General features: G+C 40.1%; 2 protein-coding genes across 12 annotated transcripts in view; one reads left to right on the forward strand and one right to left on the reverse strand.

Annotated features, from left to right (window-relative positions):
• Positions 1–19,700, reverse strand: part of LOC145942870 (cytosolic carboxypeptidase 1) — a 29,824-nt gene extending 10,124 nt beyond the window's left edge. For 2 of the 10 annotated variants that reach the window (XM_083049986.1, XM_083049984.1), the window contains exons 1-14: positions 17,213–17,441; positions 15,204–15,434; positions 13,521–13,603; positions 12,810–12,927; positions 12,570–12,712; positions 12,021–12,165; positions 11,818–11,949; positions 11,573–11,716; positions 11,235–11,406; positions 10,854–10,920; positions 10,494–10,672; positions 9,805–10,426; positions 9,090–9,602; positions 8,816–8,994 (exon numbers count right to left, since the gene is read on the reverse strand). In XM_083049986.1, the coding sequence (XP_082906112.1) occupies positions 8,816–8,994; positions 9,090–9,602; positions 9,805–10,426; positions 10,494–10,672; positions 10,854–10,920; positions 11,235–11,406; positions 11,573–11,716; positions 11,818–11,949; positions 12,021–12,165; positions 12,570–12,712; positions 12,810–12,927; positions 13,521–13,603; positions 15,204–15,434; positions 17,213–17,306 (2,822 nt within the window). In that variant the 5' untranslated portion in view covers positions 17,307–17,441. Of the gene's footprint in view, positions 1–8,815; positions 8,995–9,089; positions 9,603–9,804; positions 10,427–10,493; positions 10,673–10,853; positions 10,921–11,234; positions 11,407–11,572; positions 11,717–11,817; positions 11,950–12,020; positions 12,166–12,569; positions 12,713–12,809; positions 12,928–13,520; positions 13,604–15,203; positions 15,621–17,212; positions 19,375–19,550 lie in introns of those variants that run through there. The other 8 variants (XM_083049985.1, XM_083049988.1, XM_083049987.1 and 5 more) reach the window with 8 other exon arrangements.
• Nw (narrow) lies at positions 1,557–8,669 on the forward strand. 2 transcript variants are annotated; one of them, XM_083049995.1, is made up of 4 exons: positions 1,557–1,850; positions 4,910–5,267; positions 5,779–5,934; positions 6,934–8,669. In XM_083049995.1, the coding sequence occupies exons 1-4, from the start codon at positions 1,805–1,807 to the stop codon at positions 7,658–7,660; spliced, it is 1,287 nt and encodes a 428-aa protein (XP_082906121.1). In that variant the 5' UTR covers positions 1,557–1,804; the 3' UTR covers positions 7,661–8,669. The 2 variants fall into 2 exon arrangements, with proteins under 2 accessions (XP_082906121.1, XP_082906123.1); XM_083049997.1 differs by having other exon boundaries at positions 1,598–1,850; positions 5,779–5,941; positions 6,934–7,073.

Raw genomic sequence — 19,700 nt, forward strand, 5'->3', positions numbered from 1 at the left:
TACGATGCACTCTTGCGCGAGAGAAATCGAGCGTGAAAAGAATAGACGGCGCCAGAGGCCTCGAAGAAGCGAACCGGTTGAAGTCTCGACGCTCGCAGAAATTTCATAGTCGCTTCTTCTACGACAATGAAGCATGTCGAAGGCATCTCTTCGATATGCTTCACTCTCTCGCGATTTTATAGCAAAATCTATAAATTAATAGACGCGAGTAGATAGTTTGACAAGTAGATTTCGACAATCGACATCTCCTTTATCAGCTGATCCGTTTAAAAAAACTCGAAGTACAGATACATAACGTAGATAAGCCAAGTTGCACTGTATGATCGAAAGGGTATAATTTGCAGATCTTCTTTTAAAAAGATATATACGATTTGTCGCAATTAACGTTGAATTTGAGCGGCACGATCGTGCGTGTCGTTTCGCTGACGAATGATGCGAGGCGATTTTTAGGGGTGGATGATATCGGGGCATTCGCGAAGATGCCTCTGAGAAAGGAGGCGCTCAGAAATGAAGTCTGCCTTGAAACCGGCGTCTTTTTGCTGTTCACCATCGATACAAATCCACGGAGAACCGTGAAGACATGGCAACGTAAAACTCCATACCGCGTGAGCGAAAGACGCCGAGAGAAAGAGAGACAAAAAGTTCATGGTGTCGGCAACAAAGTGAGAACCGGGTTCCTGCGCGCGGATATTATTAATGGAATCAACATAAATGCTACATGACTTTATATGCGGATAACGATGTTTTTGCTATTACTCGTTCTTTCAGTGTTTCACATCCACGCGATTGCAAATGGATTATAACCGCGAGCAAACGTTATTCATTCAATGCTAGTTAATATAATTAATCCGATATAATCACATGTTGTCCGTTAATTTATAATCGCGCCAACGCGAGTATACGACGCTAACAGGTTTCCAAGACAAGTGGAGCAAACAACGTGATTCTTATTACAAAAATAATTATTTAATGATAAATCGCGTGGTTGATTAATTTATACCGGAATGAAAATGTATATAATATATAATATATTACTCGCGCGATGTATTCATTCACAGGGAAGATAAAATTATATTTGCGTGTTATTACTGGGAAAATATCTAAATATTTAATCATTAAAAACGTCCTGTCTCGAGTGTCTAAAAATACTTCTTTTCATCTGTCGACAAAGGCCGTTAAACATACGATTATCTCTTCAAACACTTTGCGGCCACGAGAAGAGGTATCTCTCTTCGGGGCTCTAATATATATCCTTGATTTTGCACATCATCTTCGCAGTCGAAAGGGAAGGGAAGGAAGGGGGTGGACGACCCATGTCAAATCAAGCGTGGCGTCGTCGATCACGAGATAAGCCTTCAGATTCGTTGTTTAATAGATATACTTTTCATCGCGTCTCCTTCCTTTGACCTTGTCACTCGCGATTTTATATTTTTTTCGCAGCGCTACTCAATCATTTTTCGATTCGTCTCCATGTCATCATCATCGCAGCCGTCGTCGTCGTCGTCGTCGTTGTTGTCATCCGCCACTCTTGCCGCCTTCGTCCCCTTCGCGCGTTGGAGCTCTCCTGCTCTAGGTTTGCCAGTGAATCATCTTCAACGACCCCCTCCTTTGGGATCCGGGCAGAAGACTCTTAAGGGGGCCCACAGCTCGGCGCGAGGCCAGTTCGAGAACGCGACCCTAACACTAACATCCGGTGTATTCCGAGAGAGAGAGCGAGAGAGAGAGAGAGGGAGAGGGTGACGAGAATCGGAAACGGAAACGACTGACTGCTTGATCGCTGCATCAGTACAATCGGCACGCTAACATGAAGATCGTCCTGTTGCTCTTCGTCGTCGCGGCCTTCGCCTCAGGTTAGTAACCCTTTACATCGCGTAACATCGCAACACAATGCCATGGTGTTCGGTCGTGCTCGCTTCAATACTCGCTGGTGACGTCTTCATTATTATGAAATGATTGTTCTCTTGATCTCATCACGGGCACGTTGATGTACTCTTCCGTTTGATCAGTCAGTGTCTCCTACGCAGTTTTCGCACTGTCCATCTAAATGTTGTAATGTTCACATGCGTAGCGATATTCGTGTGAATAATTCATATTCTAAAGAAAAGTTCTCAAGATCGCGAGAAAGAGATAAAGCTGTAAGAGTAGAGAAAATTTCGGATTTTAAAAATATATTTATATTATTATATATATTTTTTTTTATTTGGATTAAATATTTTATTTCTCTATAGATCTTTACTGTAATCTTTATGTAATATGTTCTCATATCTTTAACAATAAGTGAGATACACACATATTTAAAAATATTAGAGAGTATATTAATAATATGTTATATATTATATTATATAATTTTTAATTTTCTCTCAAACTTTCCATTTTACTTAATAACTCTCGTATAGTTACAATTTTCTCATTTAACATACTTCAAAAACTTTTTATACCCTACTCGACGTTTCGCAGCCTCGCGCTTTCCTGTCATTAAAGAAACTGTCCAATTGTGCACCAACTGTCAACGCATTTGAAGTTGGAATCGGAAATAATCAATGGTTCAGACAAACGACATATTAATGCTTTCTCAAAGTACTTTTTATCCTTTCAAAATTCTATCTAGAAATATCTAGAGCCTGTACAAAAATCTTTAAGATATGGAAAATTATGTTATTTTTAAATTGCAGAAGAGAGAGTAAAAAAATAATTTCTAAGTAAAATATTCACATTAAAAAAGATAAATTTTACTATATATTTGTGCATGATATCTATATCGGAATCTTTAAATAAAAGCGGTCTCTAAAATGGTTCTGGATGACGATATCTGCCCAGTTAAAATCCAAAGAAAGAAAAAGTTTATACACGGTTTACCGAGATCGTTTACAGAGGCTCGAGCTCCGTTTATGTATGCGATCTCGTTCCTTATGTGAGGGTCTCGGGTCTCATCGAAAATCATTAGTCGGCGGCCAGGAACGCGTTACGTGAACGAAGCTGTAGTTAAAGGCGACTAGTCGCCTTTTCTTTCGCGCGCGCACACCGGCGGCAGACGTCTCAAGGCCTTCGGGTCATTTACCACCACCTGCACGTCCAACTTCACGATCCGGAACGTTTTTGCTCCGGATGCGCTCTACGAAGTATCCACAGCCGTGACTAGACTTTTGCCGACCGGCCATCTCGTTCCGGTTTTGCCTCCACCGTATATAACGATACAATGCAATTTGCGTGCACGCGAAACTGCCGATACGTCTTGAAAGTATCCAAATCGATACACGCACTTCGATTTCGCTGAATTCTTCCTCGAAACGGCATAAATGAAGACATCGCTCATCTCACCTCTTTGAAAATTTGACGTGTAATGATATACATTTTTTCGGCTACTTATTTCGCTCACATTGAACTTCCCCATTTGCGTTTGGCCCGTTGATTTTTTATCTCGATTTTTCAATCATTCAATCTTCTTTGAATATATTTTCCTTCGAGATAAACTTGTTCTCTTTTTACATCGAAGCCTTCAATTTCGTTTCATAACTCTCTTGCGTATGAAATTAAAGAGATATTTCTCTCTCGATTCGATTTCAAACATATAATCATTATGTGAGCGTTTATATCGTCGTTCTTTTTAAAAAAATTACATATTCGGAGAGAGAGAAAGAGAGATATTTGAATTTAAAGTCAATTTCTCTTACGATCGGCAGTCTTCGCAGCCGTAAAAGTGTAAGGCAAAACGGAGAACAATCGCGACTAGAAACAATGAGGGGGGAAACTCGCATCAGTTGTGACACTCGTTCACCTAGGGTCTATTCGGGGATCTCGGGGACGCACTTCATAATTCATAAATATAGTTAACCAAATAACCGTGGCGGTTCAATGAACTCGCAACTCGATGTATCGCGTGAACGCGGCCCTTCTCATAAAAACTTCGAGTCATTGTGAGGCCGGTTAAAAAAAACGCGCCGCGTCAGGGTACGCATTTAGAGTGAAATTAAAATCGTATTATATGAGACGGGCACATGGACGAGAGACGCTGAAATAATCATTTTAATTTCATGCCACTTGCTGCGCCTTATATCGCCATTATATCGCATGAGATGTGGATGGAAACGACGCGCTTCTTAGCATATAAATTTAAATAACTTTCCTGTCTACGCGCGTTATGTAATCGGAATATTTATCATCGTTAAAAAAAGAAGAAATTACTACTGTATTCAAATTATCTAAAAATCTGTAACTGGGAATACAATCTCGATGCTATTATTCCCATACGTACGTTCGAGTTTGCATGTTGTATTAAAAGACATGTGAGCGTTTTTTTTTATTAATCGTAACGGGATTCTTGATGACGAGCCTCGCACTACAATACTAAAATGGGATACCAGCTGCATTAGAATTCATATAACGCATTTTCCCGTATCCCTACTGCCATTTGCGGCTTTGTTCAACGACAGACACGTGCTTCGGTATAACTATAAGAAATTCTACGTAAGAAAAGAAGATATCTTTTTTTAATAAAATATTAGATAATTTAAAAAATTGTAGAAAATATAAAATATATATAATTGAAACTTGAAACATGCGCAAATGTAAAAATATAAAAAATATTATGTAATAACAAAGATAAGTATGTACTATACATATTTTTAAAATTAATATATTCATAAATATTTTTTTCATAAATGTGTAACGTTACTCTGTTTCTCTTTATGAGTTAATTTAATAGTCTAGCACGTGCATCCTCCACATGAATGCAATAGAATTATCATGCGAATTATCCTGAGAATTGTATCAACTAGTTTGTCCTAATTTCGCACGTGTCGCAATTGAATGCTTTGATGTAGTACGATTCCAACGTGACTTAAAATAAAACATGATGCAAATAGCACTTAAGCTTTTATCGCGTATTAAAGATATGTGAAAATGTTTACAGCCCAGAGAATCACAACGATTCAGCTGGATGGCATACAGTATTTCGTCTCGCGAATGAATCCCTACAGTCCGGAACTCAACTACTTCCTGGCGTATCAGTATTGTCGTTCGCTGGGTCTTCAATTGGCGTCCTTCGAAACGAAGGAGAAGGCCGACACGATGACGCAATATCTGAAAAACGCCGGTTATACGAAATATGACTTTTGGACCTCCGGCAACAAATTAGGCACCGACATGTTTTTGTGGATGAGCACGGGATTGCCGTTCAATGTCACTTTCGACTACATGCTGAAGCGACCTGGCAACAGACCCGCTGATGTGCCACCCGGTACCGAACCACAAAGGGTGGCACGTGAAAGGTAACATCTTTAATAAACTTTTGTATCTTTATTTTTTTTCATTCCAAGAAGAGTTAATACTCTATATGAAAATTAATGAAAAATTAAAAGTTTCAATTCTCAGCAGAAATTATATTAAACTGTTACAACCATGATTTCATCGAGAATATAAAATTAAAAAATTTATCAGTACATGATTTCAATTATATTACTTTACTATTAATTATCAAAAGTCTAAAAGATTCTACGGTGTATGTACTGGTGGTTAATAAAATATTATAAACATCTGCCATTGAGAAATGTTGATTACATTAAGAAATTTTGAAGAAATTTAATTTATTCAATAAGATCAGTTTTGCCGGACCGAAGAGAATCGTATGCTAAGTCAACCGTATCGCATCACGAATAATGATTAGCTCAGCTGTTTTCCGCAATTTAGCATTTTAACAGAAACTCGTGCGTGGAAAGTAACTAACGACAACGTCATGTATTCTCGTTTAAATTCCAAAAAGCTAGTTTTTCCGTCTTTCAGTGGCGACAGTGGCAGCGCAGACGGATGCGTCGCGATGATTGCACCTACGTTAGCTTGGGAAGCGCAGGACTGCACCCTCGTGAAGGACTTTATCTGCGAGCAAACAAGATGCTACTACTACAACTACGGCAGTATTCCAGTCTCCGCGACTCAGGGGTAAGAGGTGAGATAATACTCGTCACAAAAATACACGAAAGGGAAAAGAGAGAACGAGAGAGAGAAGGGAAAAGGAAAGGGGAAAAGATGGAGAAAAGGGGATCTCGGGGAATGCTCAGACTGAATCTCGCTCTTGTACGAATAAGAAGAAGTAAACGACCTTCCAACGATAAGATATGCAAACGCGTCGCGATAGATAATCAAATGTGTTTATTCGAGCTACTGAAGCATGCGGACTAGCTGAAGGATGCTCGCTAGCGATACGAAACTTTTTATTACATGTGAATATGTATTTACGTGTTTGTATCGTCATCTCGACTACATCGTTGTAATCCCGATCTAGCTTAGAGATTAAAACTTCGCTTTTTAGTAGCAAATTTACGACGCGATACTTAATCGGAGTGAATTTTTTCCTCCGCAGTCTAATAAAAGATATAAAAGTAGCCTGAAACGACAAGGTGTTTTTTCTTTCGCAGTTTACGATAGAGTGGAAAACGATTATTGCTGGCGATCGAAACACTAGCGAGATCTTCGGTATGAACTAGTCCTTCGAAATCTTCTACGCACAACTAATATGTAGTTTTGGAATAGAAGTATAATGGTTTTTGAGAATAGCTCTCAATCGTAATACGAAATTCTATGCAAATGTCTTTAGCTTATCTTCAATTATTCTCTCGCTTCTTGAGCACACATTACTTTCAAATGATATAATTCTTACACACACATACACGCACATGTACGCAAAAAGTATGGCTTCACTCTCTCGATGCAGATAACATTACGTAAAAAACCTCACATTATAATCCATCAACAACAGTGAAGCTATGCTTTTCTATGCTCTTTTAAAATAATGCTTAAATAAAGATATTAACAACAATGCTAATTTAATATTGTAAATATTCTTAAGAGACTCACATGAAAGATTTTCTCAATTCCTGTAAAAAAAAAAAAAACGAGGCGACGACGATCAGTCTCTAAACTAGCCCCTTGCCTTTTCAGAAATCACAGGCCCTACATCACGACCACCTCGGCGCCAGCCAGCGACGACCAAACGAGTGATCGCGAAGACAGCACCAACATCGACGATAATTATCCGGGTGCCGACGCCCAGGACGAGCAGGCGACACCATCGGAAGTGGGCGAGAAATTATCAGAGGACCCGGTCGTCAGCAGGCTGATCACCACGGCCGCTCCCGCATCTGGCAATCAGCAGCAGCAACACGCTGCTGAAGCAGTGTCGTCGCTGTTCGACGACGGTCACGAGCACGAGCGCTCGACCGTCGACGACGTGGACGACACTCGACCGGAACACATCCCGGATATCGCGAGCCTGTTCACCGAGCACGCCGCCGTGGCGTCCCAAGCGCGCAAGGACAGCGTCTTCGACGGTCTCGAGACCCGCGAGATTCTGCGGCCATCAGCATCTCGCCCCGTCGTCTCTTCCTCCTCCTCGTCAGAGATGAGGATGGAGCATCGCGAGTCCCCCGATTACGGTGACCTGGCCGCGGAGACCGAGCTGCCCAACAACGGTCTCGAGGACGCCCACACGATCGGGCCGTACGACAGCGTGCAGGACTATGTCAATGACCAGCCACCGGCGGACGCGACGATGATGAAGGACCAGGACGACGACAGCAGTACGATCCTGCCAGAGGCGGAACCGGCCTACAGGTACAACATCAAAGTGCGCACCAACGGCAAAGTATTAGACCCTCCGTCCAAGTAACGCTTCACTTCCTTCCTAGACAACGTCGCGTTATCTAGCGTCGTATAAGTGACAAACATACATACACACTCACATACACCTACATACACCCAGATCGACATTCTTGAGGAATTAGGTATATATATACATATGTATATCTCTCACGAGTTCGTTTCGTGACACGAACGACGAGCTGTCGCCGTTTAGCTCTAACTTAAGATGACACCCCCCCGGTACAATGCTCGATAGTTTTGGATCAGAGAAAGAGGCACGATTTATACCAGCTTCCTCGGTCGGCGGCAGGCAGAGATGAATGATTTCGGATCATCCATTAGAATTATTCGGCGCTTTGAAACAAAGCGGCTCGAAAATGATAATATTGTCAAAGCTGTCGATAGAAAGAAAAGAAAGAAGCCGCGGTTAATTAATCGAAAAGACGAATTATTCTCCTGCCGACGTTACTCGACAAGCTATATACATTTTTTCACAAGGGCATTTACACGATTATTTAGTTCATCCTGAATCATTGATGACGCCGGCGGACGAATCGTGTAGAATATATTTTATCATCGTCTCATTTATTCTTCGTTTCAAATTTGTCATCTCTAATTAATTTTCTCAATACTCAATATCATTATTAAATATTAATATCAAAATTCAGAAAAATTTTTTAAAAATTGAAATTATCATCGACATTTAATTACCAGCGCGTCCGCCAGCGTCTTATATCTTCATAAGGAAATAATCATCATCATATTTAACGTATATCTATACGTCTGCAAGACGAAACGTTCGACCAACACTTCCTGATATTCTTGGAACGATGGATGTTAAAAAGACCGCGAATGTCAGTCTTTTTTTAACGTTTCGGTCATTCAGACGTATGATTATTGGCGTACGTAGTTTCATCAACGTGAAATGTTGTTCTCTAACTGCTACGGTAAGTCACTTCCACATTAATTATGCGTACAACGGCGCGAATGTGCGACTTGTATAACTGAACTTTAATAAAGGTACAATTACAATCTTATGGCGTGGCACGCAGCTACGTGTTCCCTTACGTTCCATTCTTATAAAGTTAGAAATTTCTATCAGACTTAGATGAGAGTTAGAAATATTCCGTCATGATTTTCGTTCGATAAAAAAAAGTAGCGAAATACATAATCGTTAACTCACCAGCCGTTCACGACTCCTTCTATATTTAGCATAGGAATTATTTTGAACACATAATCGTCACGTAGACTGCTGGCGTATTGGCTGTCACTTAGGAGGGCCTCCATGGTACCATGCATCACCCAGGACGCGTTGCTTTCACCGGGATGTACTCTGGACGTTAAGAAGATCATCTTTCGATTCTGGAAACGAGACGACGCGACTTTAAATATCTATTGCGAAAATCGAACGATTTACGATAAAATTTATATTATTCGAGAGAGAACGGAATTCTCACTTGTATAGGATTGGTCTGGGAATCTGGTGACGTGATGGTGAGCACGGGATTCTCGTTGCCGTTTAAGGTCTCGCAGAGCGTCTCCGCGCTAAAGTACATGTTTGCTGCGGAGACGCTTCTCGTCCACTTCCAGATGTTGGCTATCAGCCGGCTGTACGTGTACGGGAAATGATACGCCAAATAACAGACGTCGTACGCGTGCGGGAACGTGACCGTGAAGGACGTCGTCAGGTACGTCTTCCCTTTACCAGGTCGTTGATAACAATTCCGATAGTAGCAAATGTCGACGCCGGTCCTCACCCAACCAGGTCTGCCGCATCGCGCCTCCGTGACGCTGAAGAGTATCGGCTTCATGCCGAAATTGAACTGCGAGTTGGCCTTCTCGCAGTTGATTATATTGAACGTATATGGCATATCCGCCTCCATGCCGGAGACTTCGAAATAGAACCACTGATGCCTGGAACCGCTATTGACATCCGGCGTCAAGATGAGATCGTACTCTCGCGGGCCTATCTGCGTACGGAAATAAAAAAAAAATAGATAAAGGATAGAAGAAAATAATGATGAAACTTTCAAGAATTCAAGAAGATTCCAGGATGTCTACATCCTGAAATAATCCGCGTGAGAGATCTGCGCAATGTTACCACGAGATCTTGCATAATAGGAGCATAATCGATTACATAAAAGCGTGAGTTACCTGCGAATCGGAGTATACCTGAATAGCTTTCCTCAGATTTCCGCTTTCGAATCTGGACTCGAACTGCAACTGTCCCGTGTCCGACGAGTTGCGCTTGCCGACGATCCTCTTCTCGTCCCAGTTGCCGAGAAGCCGCTCGTCACTCGACGAAGACGATCGTCGGGAAGCAGCGTTCGCGAGAGCATCGAGATCGTAGACGACTTCTTGGACAGTGGTGATGGTGTGAAGGCCGCGTTCCACGCAGTTCAGCAGTTTCGCGCGACAAACCTTTCTATCCTTGGCGTTGAGCGGTTCGGCTTTTCCCAAACCATCGCCGCCGATCAGATCCGGATAGGCGACCTTGACGAAACCGATAACGCTTCTCACCTTGCTCGCCACAGCGCAGTACGCTTGTCGATCCGTAAAATTCGCCGACACGTCTCGTAGGATCTTCAAACCGTGCGTGTTACTCTCGAATCGATCCTTCACCGTACCGTTAGATTTTGAAAAGTCCTTGATCGGAGCCTTTCCAGTCTTCGTGAACTGAGAGCTCAGCCGATCATCTTCTGCCAAACAGAGATCGGCTACCTTGACGTTCGACAATCCGGTGATGCGTAATTGTGATTGCAAACTGCCCAGCTCCTTGAAGAACGTATGGTATCTGATAGAGGAAATGATAATTATAATTATGTCGTGGTCTACGCGTTTGGGAAAACAAGTCTACATACCGAACGAGATCCTCTTCAAATCTCTGCGAAGTGAAGACTCCAGCAAAGAATTTGCTCTCGTCCACCTCGTCGCCCACGTGAATCGCATTATCCATCGTATTCCTGGAGTCATGGCTCTCCTCGTCGTCGCCGGAATCGAGATCGCTATACAGTCTACCGATGGAAGCCACGCTGTTCGCCTGTGCAAAAATAAAAATATTCGAATTATGAATATTTTAATGCTATCACATAGATTGGACGAAACAGCATATTTTATGTATACGAAGCAAAAATCGTTAAATAATACAATACACACTACATATTGACGAACGCATACTTTAGTTGGTCCAGTAAAGTTTTGATGCGAAAAAGCATACACACCTGGCTGTCGATATCGCTACCGCTTTCAGCACTGTTCGCCCTGACATTCGCTTCGGACAGAACAAATCTGCATGCAAAAAAAATCGATCGAAAATTTAATTCTCCAATGATCATCACGTCGTAAACAAACATGTCATTTATAACGCATTAGTTTTTAACTAACATAAGTCGATTTATATCGCGTAACAGGACTTTCGTTATCTGTTTTACGCAAAACGTAATTTTCATAATGATACTAAAAAACGAGAAAATATGTATAAGCAAGCAAAACAATGTATTTGATACAATACATTTGTTCTAATATGTGTATATGCAAAATAATAACAAGCCTTTTTAAAATTATTATTCGATGGTCAAAATGACCTCGAACATTTCATTCACCTTGCGGGAGACATTTCGAGTACCGGCAGTACCCTCTTCTCCAGACATTGATTGATTATCCCACAGATACGCGACAGCAGGCAGTCATAAGCCCTGTCTTCTGGACAGTTCGTACAAAACCGGTACAGTAGCTGTAGGCCATTGTTCGACTTGATAGCCTTCCTTCCAGCTTCTAGAAGGTAATTGGATAAAAAAAAGCACGCATAATATCGGCAACTTTCAAGAGTACGTTAGTAGAGGACGATAAATCTGAATATAATACGCGATTAGTATTTTTTTTTCTCTTTAAGAGACGCCGGGATTTTCTCTATACAGAGAATCTGCGATAGTAAACCTACTTATAACGCAGAGATGTTGAAGCGTATTAAGAGCGTAATTACAAATCTTTAGTCTCATCTGTCCATCGAATCTCTCCCATCTTTCGAAGATACGCATTAGAAGATATACCATCCCAACTTTAACAAATTTATTGCAGCAAAGTTCTGCAAGTAAAATGTTAGAATCAATGTCACAGAGAAAGAGACACAATTTAATTAATAGAAAAAAATAATATATATGATTATACACAAATGCGTATACGTACTATTAATTGTAAAATGTTTCAAGCATTCCAACAATGTCTTCAACTTCAAGTGTGGCGTATAACCAACGCTGACAAATGTTTTTTCCAAGGTGCTAGTAATGCCGTCTTTTACTAGCGTTTGTAAGGAAAAAGCTATCGAAGAAATAACAGCTTATATTGTCCTCGAATGTATAAGCAAATTATATATTAAAATGGTTGCTTACAGTTTTTAGCCAAAGTTTTGATGATCAACAATAGCGATAATAACGTCTTGCTATTGTTGTAATGTTGTTTTAACAACGCATGGAACACTTTTATGGAGTTGAGCAATTTCATCTTTGACACAAATTTCTGGTCCCTTTGAGCCACCTAAAACAAAATGCAAAATCTCAATAAAATATATATTCTTGTCTCTCTTCAAAATTTTAGATAAATTTCGAAAATATTTAATTAATTCTTTTTTTTTTTTTTTTTTTGTCATTTTATATTTTACGGATCTTTATAATGTGCAATATAAATAGCAACGTAGTAAAAAGAAATTATATAAAATAATTAACATAAATAATTTTTATGTCAGAGAAATTAAAATTACAAAAATATTTTTACAGTATTACGATAGGCATACGCAGTATGATCGATAAAAGTTTTATGCAATTATGTAACGTGTCAAAACTGTTTCCTTCTGCAAAAATAGCGATAAACAAAATAATCGTTCACATTGCAATAAAATTAAAAATAATTTTTTTTTTAGTAAAGGGCATCAAAAAAATTACCTGGCTTAAAATCCAGAGAATGTCTTGAGTGAGTACTTCGCTCGTGATGGTGTCTGCGTGTTGCAGGTTAATTAAAAGTTTAACTAGGACTTGCGTGATACCTAAGTTAATCAGTTGAATGACCGCCATGCGACTACTGGTTCCTGTAAAAAAAAAGTGTCGGTTACTTTCGATTCCAAAGAATGAAGATTCCCAATAAAAAAGTGCTTGAGAATAATTTTTTTTTATAATAAACATTACTTGTGGTACTCTTGTTCTTGCTCGCCTTCTCCTTGGATTTGCCTTTGGTCACTCGGGGTGATATGCATTCGTGAAGTATCCCGGTGATACTACAATTGGCAACGTGATCCTTACAGTTCTAAAACACGAATTTTCAAATTATTTTAATTATTTTTTCAATACAAAAATATACATTAATTCTTCCTTCTCTCCCTCGTTTACATCACGTTTACAGTATGTGTAAAAAAAGAAATAAAAAATCTGCTGCAATAATAGCAACGAGTAATTACAAAGGAGTCGTGTAAATAGCACGCGAGCAATTATTTTCTGATCTACGTGTGCGCCAACACTTGTCAGGAACTAGAACAAGCGGATATCTAGTTTTACGAGCCTCGCTTCGCAGCTTTCTCGAGCGTGTAGACACAATGCAACACGCGCGTCGCGTGACACGATCGCGCTATTTTGCAGATAGTGCTAATTGCCGCGGTTATATAAATTCTTAATTGACTTTGCACTGTGTCAATATAATGTGCCGGCCAAGAATGACCGAAAGCTCGTAATTTTCTTAAACACACACACACACAAATACGTAATTTGATCGATAGCTATTAACACGCGAGACGTTCGTAGCTTATCTGTAGCTCCGATAAGATAAATGTTACAATTAAGCAAGAGCGATCAAGGTATAGAACTCGACTCGTCAAAGGATTATTTTAATGAAAAATTATTTACCTCCAGTGCCATAATAAACGATTCCATCGCACCGGAATTCTTGCGCCAGAGCTTTTCCAACGTGCGCTCGCGTATCCGCCGATCTGGAAAATACACGTGTAAAACGACAGAGAAATTTATAGCATTATATATAGCATTCTTCTCTCTTTGTATATATATCAAATTTATAAATTTATAATTTATATTTGTAGCGCAAGATGCGATACCGACTTGTCAAGATCGGCCTTGACAAACGTATGGCAATACGTTCTTTAAGAAATTAGGGATACATTGGCACGACACTCGTGTATTCTTACACTTGAGGTGTTGCCAATTGAAATCAATGTCACGAACACAATGTTCATAAAATTTACATGATGTTAAATCAATGCTGTTATATGACGGCAAATATCGTTATATATTTACACTGCAACTCATGCATAGAATAATACGAATCTTCGCTTTTGACGTCAACATCAAAATATATAGTTGCGTGACCTACAGCGAAAATTTAGTTAGAGACCGCCTAAAGGTATCCGAAACTATGTCGCAAAATTTTAGCTGCAATAACGTACAATGTGCAAACTAAAACCCGACTGCAGTAAATTCCGCGACTCGCGGAAATACCGGCCAAATAGATTTGCCAGCCCTTATCAAATTGGCGCGTCTTCAATGCGCCCGGCGCGATTCCGAGTGTGTATCATTCGGAGTCATAGGTTCTCTGGACGGCGGCCAAACGAATCTGTCATCAGCGATACCGAAAGTCATTACGTAATCTTCTAACAGGCGGTTCTTCTACTCTAAAATAACGAACGGTAAAGCGGCCGACTACTCTGTTTGCACACCTGTTCGCAAAGTTGTCCAAAAGATCCGGAACTGATTGGCGCGAATTAATATTTGACAAACACGCGCGATAACGAAGCAGCAATCATAATTAAAACACAAATAATGAAAGTAAGCAGAGAATTAATAATATTTAAAAAATTGCTTAAAAAAGTTTCGTAGAATAATTTATATCGGAAGTAAAAAAATTCGATATCTTTTCTATGTGACATATATGTTAATTTCCGCAAATCTCTTTGACGTGGATATTCGTTTTGCTAAAAATTTCGTACGTCTCATATTCGTTTAATTTAAGTTTCACAGTGGGGCTTAGAATAATAACATGATGGTGCACAGAACGGATAGCGAAGGAACGATTTTCTTCGCTATCTGTCGCGAAGGGATCACACGGAGAATGATAGATCGCGCAAGTTCTATCCGCGATTTCATGCTCGTGCCGAGAGTATAATGATATACCGTCACGAATTCCTTTCTGAAGTGTCCAATCTCTCCCTCAATCCGTTTAGAACTTTATTGCCGCGATTCGCGCGCAATCCGTACGTTTATCGTACGGCAACGTTAACGGAGACGACACGCGATGCGAAATGCTAATGAGAAGGGAAATTGCATCGGGCATTCGATTCGCGATAATAATCGAAACGGAGTTATCATAGAAGAGCGCGTGTATATTTTCTTGCGCCGTCAAAATAAAATTCGTGAAATATTATTCGGGAAGCGATCAAGGGGCTCGTGTTGTTGTCAGATTAAGTGCCAGAGCGTATAAAAAAAAAAAAAAACGCGAATTGGCGCAAGACGAGAGAATTACTCCCGAGACGCAAAATTACCACATCCCGAGACGAGAAGATTCTCAGAGTAACATACCTGATGAAGTGACACGCGCGTGAATCTTGGCCACGATCGCCCTGAGTGCGTCGCCGGCCTCCTGCGGTTTAGCCGCATGAGTTCGTAGCTTCTCCAACAGTGCATCGCTCACAGCCTCGTCCGCGCTTTTATTACCCGCTGACATCACACTAAATCGTACCGCAAAACAACGAGAAATGTCATTTACTCTTTCCAGCAAGGACCAGAAACGAGCTGCGTGTTTCGATCGTGCTGCGCCGTGAAACGTCAGAAACTAATGAGAAGCCATTGATTGATCTCTCGCGAGTTATCGGTCTACTGCGAAATAAACACGTCACAAAACTTGCAAAAGCGAGACTCTTGTCTACTTTTGATGATGAATGAGACGCAAGGAGCTAGAGGCTGCAAGCTAACATTTCACGATTTGCCTTACGGTACCTGAAAAGAATGATTAACGATTACTTTCTCGTGTACACAAAAAATGTGACATCGCGTTGCTTCCTCGTGTAATTTCGAGCGATTTATCTACTAACTCGTCTTAAAAATATTACATTTTACAGAACGCAGATGAAAAGCGATAGAGTTTTCGTCATGACGAGACAAACAATGGTGTTTCCTCGCGCATTGTCAGCAATGCGACAAGCTCTTCGCCGCATCAATGAATCTTCTGGCATTGGCTTTCGGCCAACGCAGTCGGAAGTACTGTTAATCACGATGTGTGCAATCAGCTGGTCGCCGTAAGTCAATGTCGCGGGAATTAAAGTCAACCATTGGAAAACCGACGCGCATCGGAGCCAAGGTTAATTAACGCGGTTGGGTAAAATGCAACATTTCTGAAATAAACCTCCACATGCTGCGCGATCTCGAGATGAACGGCTCAAAGAATCTTATTATCGAATAATTAAGCGTTCAACCGCTTATTAACCGGCAATGGTATTGTCATATTAAAAAAAAATATTCAATTTAGTCACGGTTACTTGGGATCACCGACGATGTCAAAAATATCTTATTTCGTATTCTGTGACTTTACTCGACTGCTCGTGTCGTAAAAAGAAATAATAGTCAATTTTATTACGTTTAACACTAGCTACATATGAAATATTCGTAAAGCAACTCTAAAAGCGTGGGACATCATGCGAAATTGCTTTAATTTCTTTTTAACAGGCAGATACAAAAAGAAGAATAAAAAGGTTGCTAATGAGATATTTATTGGCAGCTCACAAAATACAAAGGCCTTTCTAATTATATATCTTTTTGTGAATCTGTACAGCGTGTAGTTCAAGATATGTATACATCCCTAAAAGATTAAAGCAATGCGTGAATTGTGCATTAAGCGTTGCATCGGTGCATTAACAAGAAAAGCCGCAGCGCGATCAAGTGAATCCGTAGAATGCAGGTAACAATTAAAAAATTTCTTCGACTTCAGCTTATTAAACGAAATAATTAATGAACATCTCTCTCTCGTAATTCTGTAAGCTTCTTTACTGGTAAACAATTACGAATGTTCAATATTCCAGTAATGCCATCCGCTTAATTGGAACATAAATACCGTCTGAAGCGTATAACAATAAATCGCTACGCCGACGAAATGTCAAACCAATGCAACTTGCATGAAAAATATCGAATGAGATAAATTCAGCAAGTACACGCGAATATATACGTGCGGGATAATCTCGATTTATTACCGATTCGCACGACATTTGTTAAAGTCACTTAAGATACTTAAGCCAATATAAAGCGTATATAATCAGATATATTGGGTTGTTCGGAAAGTCATTTCGTTTTTTTCACATACAATTTTCATGCAAAAAAACGAAATGACTTTCCGAACAACCTATTATTTTATAATTAGAATAAATAAAACTATTAATCAACTCTACTGCTTAAGTTTTCAAACTTTCTTGAAACAGATCTATTTTAAAGATTTCCATTGATATAAAAAAAAAATAAAAGCCTTCGACTTTGCATGTAAATTTAGCAAATTGTCAGACAAATGTATGTTGAAGTAAATATCTTGAACGAAATATTACATCGACCACGTGTTGGAAAACAGACCGCGTCTCGAATCGCGATGACCGGAAACGCGCAACGACAGAAACGACGTACACGCATATACACGCACATGCACACGAAACACACGATTCTGTCCTCTAGGCTCTTTACTCTTCCTGCTGCACGTCTTCGGCTGCATTCTCGTCGATCGACTGCATCGTCGTCATCGGCCGTTGATTCTCCTTATCAAACTTCTCCGATGCACCTTTCATATTTTTTCCCTTTAATTTATCGAAGCGAAACTCGGTATCGCGACTGTCTTAAGACAGGAATGAAATTTACACAGGACCTTCCGGGAGGTTTTTCGAGACGCGATGATCGCGTTTCGGCGGAGAACAATGAGCTCTTTCTTTCTCTCTCTCCGCGAAATTTGCGAAACGATCCTCGCGCTCTGCCACTCCGAGGCGCTTTGACGTTTCTGCCTGCCAAAACTATGTTTAAAAGCATCCAGCGCCACACGCTCACACGAAGATCGAGTTTATTTTTAGCGACGCGACCGCGCTTTCCGAAAATCGCACCTTCCTTTTCTCCCATCCGCGAAAACACCCTCGCGTTCTCCAGCACTTCAGCGTCGTCGACCGATGCACCGTAATGCAAAATTTCAGCGATAAGATGGTGCAGAATTTTTTTACTCATTCAAAGAGAACGACATAACGAATCTTATTAGAACTTTATTAGAAAAAAATAACTTGCATTTTTCGTAATAAAATAAAACGTTTTGGCACGTATTTATACATTGTTTCTCCTGGAACATAGCAATAAAAGATAGAGACATGCATATTTTAAAAATTGAATAATTTTTAAAATAGAGCATTATCTGAAGGAAGAAAGTGCCTAAGCTATACAATCTCTTTGCAATGTCAGGATTTAAATCTCGCGAGATCTCGGAAAGATAATTGCTGTTTCTTCACCAAGCATCGTCAGAGATCGCGAGATCACGTTTCGTTTGCCAAAATCCAAAAAGATATTTCGCCTCTTTATCTAGTCTTTCTAAACGTCATTGGTTCCGCTAGAATGCGAAAGGACGTTGAAATAAATCACTAGGAACAGGTGAACACATTGCGAAATGTCATCTGACAGGAATATTATATAGAGAGATGAAGTAATATCAAGATTATGTCCAAAACAAACGATCCGCACGAGGCAAATTTGCTTAATAATTCTTTATAAAAATATAAGTGATGCTCCTTGAGACTCGAGAAAAATCTCCGACTCATCTCGGTTACCGAAATAACGTAAAAAATGAGCAAAGACACTTCACTTTTGTTGTAATGTGCGAGACGATTTATTAGCATGTATATAGCTCAATGAAATCTATCAAATGTTCGCCAGAGCATCGCTAGATTAAATCACTGATTTTTCGGAAATGTCAAATTCGGCAGGGAGCATCGCCAGATTAAATAATTAATTTCTCAGAAGTGTCAAATTCGATGATACAAAAAATCAAATTGTCTAAAAAAATGTTTCTTTTCGGAACATAAAACGTGTACGACTATTCGGTGCAATTAAAAGGCCACGAGGAAAAAGTTGGGGATTATTCACTTAATTATTAGGCAACTCTCCTAGGAAATAGCGACTCGCCGGAGGAGGAAGTCGCGTGCGCGGCTGTCACGCTAGCACGTATTTGTTCACGTGCGACACGTTCATCAGCATGTGAAGGTATTCGTTACGAAACAGCACGGTACTTTATTAACGCCAACGACGCAATACGATGCGAGAGGCTATCAATTAAATGAGAGACACGAAGAGTCGAGCAAGAGATCGTCGGAGTAGCCGAAGATCCAATAGAACGTGACGTGATCTGACTAACTCCTCAAGGCTTCATCCCCTGCAAACGCGCCGTCGCAGTCGACGATCCTGACACCACTGACTGCAGACGTTACATGATCTCGGACAACCCCACAACGACTAACCGAACAGCATCGGCGTGCCGATTTTGTATGCGGTACTTGTTGATAAGCGCGAAAGCGGATTGATTAGCGAACGTGCGAAGTTCCACGAGGGTAGTCGACTACTCACGAGGCTCCTTATCGATTGCTGAAAGGGCGCTCCGGTTCAAACTGGTCCACGTTCTCCTCTTGTCATCCTGCGGGATGCAAGCTTTCGAGCTCAGAGTCGTTAATGCGAGGACTTAGTAATTCTGTAATACATGTGCCACATCGTCTGAACTTTCACGAAATAATTTTATCAGATATAGATCTATATCTGTTAATAATAGATAACTTATTTTTCATACAAACTATAACATTATAATCTTTATTCCATATGAAAGATATAAAAATTAATTAGAATATAATATAAATTATCATAAATTACCAGTATAAATTATGATTCTCTCGAAGTGCGCGAAGCCAATATTTGCAGATCCTTTGCTTGTCAACCTAACTCGATAACGATGAATGAACTTTTGAAATTATCGATAAACTATGAATGCTATAAATATTTCATAATTCGAATATAAATCAG

This window comes from Prenolepis imparis, unplaced genomic scaffold (assembly GCF_030444845.1).
Source record: "Prenolepis imparis isolate NDT839.2.m4 unplaced genomic scaffold, iyPreImpa1.0 SCAF_11, whole genome shotgun sequence".
NCBI classification, from domain to species: domain Eukaryota; kingdom Metazoa; phylum Arthropoda; class Insecta; order Hymenoptera; family Formicidae; genus Prenolepis; species Prenolepis imparis.